Source organism: Alligator sinensis, unplaced genomic scaffold (genome assembly GCF_000455745.1).
Source record: "Alligator sinensis unplaced genomic scaffold, ASM45574v1 scaffold424_1, whole genome shotgun sequence".
Classification (NCBI taxonomy): domain Eukaryota; kingdom Metazoa; phylum Chordata; order Crocodylia; family Alligatoridae; genus Alligator; species Alligator sinensis.
Window position 1 is genome coordinate 2,211,693 of NW_005842113.1, and position 6,000 is coordinate 2,217,692.

A 6,000-nucleotide genomic window follows, 5' to 3' on the forward strand; every position below is an offset into this window, starting at 1 on the left:
ACCAATATCATGTAATGGAAGTGAAGGCCGTTTCTCCTGAACTTTTGGGATTAGTTTCCTAAATATGCATTGTATTATTTTGCCATCTGTTGTCCAAACTGACTGATACTAGGTCATTATTGAATCTACATATAATGGCATTCTCCTTCCCAAATTAGGAAAAACAGTATATTCAGTCATGGTCTCTGATATGCAAAGGTTTTTCTTTTTTTTTCCATTTTTTTTTCTTTTCCTTCCTCTTTTTTTTTTAGAAAAAGAAAAGAGGTGCCAGTTTGAGAGGCAGGAAGGCTAAACAACTGGCTAATTGGCTATGCATTTGGATTTCGTAGGTTTGCATGAGAGTCTGGAAGAGTTGCCATCGTTATATTATTAGACACTGATTCAACCTTTCTATTTTCTGTTCCGCTCACAGGGAGTGGACAAATCCAGCTGTGGCAGTTTCTACTGGAGCTCCTGTCAGATAGCTCTAATTCCAACTGCATCACCTGGGAGGGCACCAATGGTGAGTTCAAGATGACTGACCCTGATGAAGTAGCCCGGCGCTGGGGAGAGAGGAAAAGCAAGCCTAACATGAACTATGACAAGCTCAGTCGTGCACTCCGTTACTACTATGACAAAAATATTATGACTAAAGTCCATGGTAAGCGTTATGCCTACAAGTTTGACTTCCATGGAATTGCTCAGGCTCTCCAGCCACATCCCCCAGAATCATCTATGTACAAGTATCCATCAGACCTACCCTACATGAGCTCCTATCACGCACATCCCCAGAAGATGAACTTTGTAGCTCCCCATCCTCCAGCTTTACCTGTAACTTCCTCCAGCTTTTTTCCTGCCCCCAATCCATACTGGAATTCACCGACTGGAAGTATCTACCCTAATACTAGGCTTCCAGCTACGCATATGCCTTCTCACCTTGGCACCTATTACTAAATGGAAAAAAGAGAGAGAGACATGCACTTCTCCCATCAAGGAATATAGTCCCCAAAGAATTATCAAGAACTCTACTGGAGAACATGAATTAAAAGTGCCTAAAGAGACATGAAAAGTTTGACTGGGAAAAAAAGATGTCAAAAAGACTTTGTGTCGTAGGGATTGAAAGAAAGTTTTCAAGAAGTATAAAGATGCTAAAATGTAATGTTATATGGCATCGGGTATACGGACCAAAAAACACAAGACTGTTGTAGGTAAAAACATGAAATGATATGGAGAACCTACAGGAGAAAGTGGTCTTAAAATGTTGATAAGCTTTTGTATAAAGTTTGATATCTTGCTAATGCAAACTGGGACTATAATACAGCAATATAAGGATAACTCTATAGTGACCTAACATACAGTATATGAATTCATTTAAAAATAACAAAAAAACTACCTGTATTTAAAAGATAGAAACATATCAAAAAAAGACTGGGCTAGTATGGAGGCTGATTTGGAATATGATGGCATTCTTTCAATTAAAATCAAAATACATTCCATTTATTGGGGAAGTATCAGCTATTTCAAACTGTGAAGCCAACCCAAGCTTTAAGATTCCTTGACAGTATTACAGGAACCCTGAGCCAAACATAGGAATTAAGAATGTGCTGAAGGGCAAGTGTATGGTTGTAGACCAAGGGCCTGCATATGATATAGGAAGTAGAAGGAAAGAGAAGGAAGAGGAAGTTGATGGGAATAGGAGAAAAAATGCTTCTTTCCTGGTAGATACTCAAGAGACTGAAAACACAGTGGTGCTTGGTGGACTAAGAAGAATTACTTGTTTGGACAAGAAACATTCTGATCAATATCATGCCATTCCCAGTATTACAGAAGGAAAAGACTTGATTTAAAAAAAATAGTAAAAAAGGAAGAAGCAGTAGAATTCAGAAATCAGAACATGCATCTCTTTTTTAAAAATTCAAAACTGGAATTGTTTGATATTTAAAGGTAACCTGTAGGACCTCATCAGTATTAAGGGAGTTTGTTTTCTAATGTTGTAAGAGACAAACCCAGACTGCCAAAATCAGAAATCACTTAAGTATTTTTGTTAGGCGGGCGCCAGTTTTTCTTTTTTGAGTCGCAAACGCTGTGCGTTTGTCAGAATGAAGTATACAAGTCAATGTTATTTTTTTCCTTTTTATATAATAATTATATAACTTATGCATTTATACACTACGAGTTGATCTCGGCCAACCAAAGACACAAGAAGGGACAATCAAAAATATTGTGGCCTTGAATTTTAACTCTGTATGCTTAATGTTTACATTATGAACGTATTAGTACTTAGAATGCAGAATGTATGTAATAAAATAAGCTTGGCCTAGCATGGCAATCCAGATCCACACTGTAGTCTGCATTTGCGTTTTTAGTGACTAAGATGTCTGTTAGACCATCTTCCTGCGTGTTAAGATACTTTACAATGTTTGGGTTTTAAGTATTTTTTTTTATTTGTGAATTTTGGGAAACAGAAAAATAAGGGACAGGTAGCACGGGGTAGAGTTGGGCTTAATATGGACAAGTCCTGTTAATCTTGTCCCACACACTTACATTCTGCCCTGCTACCTCTGTCCTGAGTGTTATGTTCTTTGATTAAGTGTGAAAATGAAACAGAATTGGGGAATAGCAATCCAAAATTTCCTTTTCATTGTATCAGATAATATGACAAATCACAGCCCAAATCATACTACTATGCTAAAAAGTTTGTTGAAACCCCACTCTCTTTGCTTTTAACATATACTGTACCATTTTTGATAAATAAAATGAATACTGAGTAACTGCCATTATTCTTCCCTTTAAAACTGAGTGAATGATAGCTTCTTCACTTGTCATGAAAATCGCTCTCTAACGCGTATCCTGAGCAGAACATTCTCTTTGTGTTCCAAATACAGACTGTTCCTGCACTGTATGCTAGCCCCAGGCCCACTTATTTTATTTAATGGCATAACTTCATTTTCTTCATCAGCTGAGTAGCTGGCTTAGAGATTTAAATTTGACATTTATGAGTAGCTGTTCACAGCAGGCACTGTTTACTGTGGAAAATCTAATCAATCCAGACTTCAGATTATGTCCCCTTTTTGGTTCCTCATCTGCCCTTCTTAAATTAAAATGGGTGAGGTGGATTTTAATGCAAGCATTGAATAGCCATGATGTATTTTGTTCACCCTTGCAAAGCAACAAATACTTAGCTAACAGACTTGAATGTTATGGGTGTTTTGCAATAGTCTATAAATGTAGGATTATATTACTAATATTTAAGGCATTGGGTATAAATCAAATTGCAAGTAACAGCCTCATCAGTCATACAATTGTCACTTGGAATAGAACCATTGTGAAGAAAATGGTTTGAAAAATAAAAGCTAACTGAAAGGTTACAAAAACTAGGCGATTGGGAAAGGTTAGTCATTTGCTGTTTTAGTGTGTCAAGCCAGTTACACCTATATTCTGAATATGAGAATAATAGTTTACTTTTCTATGGAAACACATTTCTACAAATGTCTGTTAATTGCATCATGTTCACACTACAGAAAATAAAATACAAGGTAAGTTTATTATTGAACCACCTTTAATTAAACATCTTAAAAATCCAAATGAAACAGAGGTCTTTATTTAGATTGGCTTGGGTGTATCTGATGGCCATGCCAAAGTACCTCAGACAATCACCGTGCTGCCCAGAGTTCCTAACTCTCTCTCAGCTTCTGTCACCTGCAAGAGGAACAACATGTTCCAACATCAAATACTTCCATCTTGATTCCTACAGAAGTTAGTCATGTTGAACCTGAAACTGATGTTGGCACTACCTCTTAGAGATTGAGAGAATGATCCTGGCACGTGCATTGCCAACAGATATTGTCAGCATAACTGATGAGAGAAAGATTGCTGCAATGTAGATCTGTGCCATCCAGTGTAAGACTATACCCCTCCCACTTAGCTACTGGCAGAAGAAATGATCCCAGAAAGAAAGGAGTCTGGCCCATACATGCAGTGGCTGATACCCAGGTGCCATCAAGGTTCATCAGGTTATCTTATTTTACAGCCGAAGCTTGTCCTAGCACAAAATAAGCTAACAATCAGGGAAGTGCACAGAAGAACTATCTTATCACCTCCCCTTGGCTTGTACTATGTGCGTTTCAGCTGGAGCCCAAGATCTAGCTTGGAGATGGATACTGTTTGCTTCATTTTGTGCAAATGTAATTGTCAGTAATATGGGGTAAGATTCAGCAGGGTAAATCTTGCACCTCCATCTTAGACTTCAGGATATGTAAAAAGCAGACTTCTGTCCACAGGATCATGAACCTAAGAAATGGGTTTAGGCATCTCGACTCCCTAAGTAGTCAATGTGGAAAGTCAGTGTGCCAAAGGGCAGCCCAAAAAAGCTCACATGGAAACTACCCAGAAGTAGCTAATTTGAAATACTGGGCCCAAGGGTCCGTTTGAATTCCTGCCTCTTCAAAGCTTAGGCACCTGAGTCAGGACTTCACATGTCTCTGTGCATTCAAGGTGCAGAAGCCTGAAGCCTCTTCTGAGGGCAGGCACCTAACTCAAAAGGGTTTGCTCTTTTTAAAATGCCAGAGGAAGACCAGGAGATGGAGGTGATGGTGGGCAATGGTGCTATGCCTACTAGAGGTTTAGGTGGAGCATAGATGCAGCTCTGCCTCATATGTGGGTTGCAGTAGAGTTTAGGCTTAGGTTTAGGCCTGGTTGCTCAAACCAGGAAACTTCTGCAGATGCATAGAAACTTTGTTTAGGCACGCGGAGTAGGAGTAAGCAACCTTTTGTATTGCAGGCGGGTCACCCTTTGCAACTTGTCTCCCACTATGAGCTGCAAGTCTCCACCCCTGGAGTGGTCAGCTTCCTGCACTCAACCTCACAGCTGATTCATATCCCTTATGCAGTGAAGGTTAGGGGAGGCACAGTGAAGTAGCAGGGGAGCTCTGTGAAGGGGATGGGCAGCACTGCACAGCTTCCTGCTGCCACCCTGGCTACAGACAGAAGTGCAGCCCCCTGCTGTAGCTGAGAACATTTTTCAGGAAGTGTTCTGAGTTGCAACAATCCGCTGGACTAAACAGAAGTTCACTGTTGGTTCCAGTGGGGAGAGGAATCTAGTTGCTGGCTGTGAGTCTGAAGCCTATTTCCCCTAGTAACAGCCCTCCTCTCTCCCAGCCTGTCCCTGTTTCTGAATGGGAACGGGAAAGGGAGCAGAGGGAGCTCATTCTATGGGTTTCCCAGCTGGTGGCTGAATTGGAGCCCCCCACCTCAGAAGGGCTCCAATATATTCATCCCATGCTCCAGTGGGGGCTGAACCCTCCGCCCCTGCCCCGACTGAACTCCGTCTGCTTCCTTTCCCCCCTCCCATTCTGAAAACAGTGACAGGCTAGCAGGGAGCGGAGACAGAAATTATGGAAGAAGTTCTGTTTTGAAACATCTTCATCTGACCCCTCATACAATGAAGGATCAGATTTTCACCCAACTGGCCATTTTTGAAGCTGTCTGCAGCTGTGCACTTGTGTTTGGTCATGGCCATAAATGGTTTTCTGTGACTAGATTGGGCAAAAATTGTCACTTCTGTCTGCAGCCCCTGTGCTGAATGGGGCCTTCGCAGGCCAGGTGTAATCTGAAGGCCATACATTCCCAGGCACTGACCTAGGAAATTTTCAAGACTAAAATGTAGGCACTGAGAGAATTCAGGGACTTTCTGGATTAATTTTTTGGACTCAGGCATCTAAATTCCTCCTACATACTGTTTTAGCACTTTATGTGACTGTGAATCTCCCTAAGAGTACTGAGCATGTAGTGCAGACATAGCAGAAGCGTCTCAGGAAAGGATCTATCCTTAATTCTCTGAAGCTAAATTAGGACATAAAATAGATTGCTCCAACTGCTACCTTTTAAGAGTCCCCTTAACTACTTTTACATTGCCTTTCTGTATCCAAACTAGTGAACTTCATGGATTTTTCAGCTTCCTTTGGGCTCAAATTCTGGCCTCCATGTTTAGTATACTCTGCATACTCAGCTGGTGATTTTGAC

General features: G+C 40.7%; 1 protein-coding gene across 3 annotated transcripts in view; it reads left to right on the forward strand.

Moving 5' to 3' along the window:
* The window catches only part of ERG (ERG, ETS transcription factor), a 239,416-nt gene extending 235,528 nt beyond the window's left edge, over positions 1-3,888 (forward strand). For all 3 annotated transcript variants that reach the window (XM_006024677.3, XM_006024679.3, XM_006024678.3), the window contains one exon: positions 413-3,888. In XM_006024677.3, the coding sequence (XP_006024739.1) occupies positions 413-933 (521 nt within the window). In that variant the 3' untranslated portion in view covers positions 934-3,888. The remainder of the gene's footprint in view (positions 1-412) is intronic.
* Positions 3,889-6,000: the final 2,112 nt, after the last annotated feature.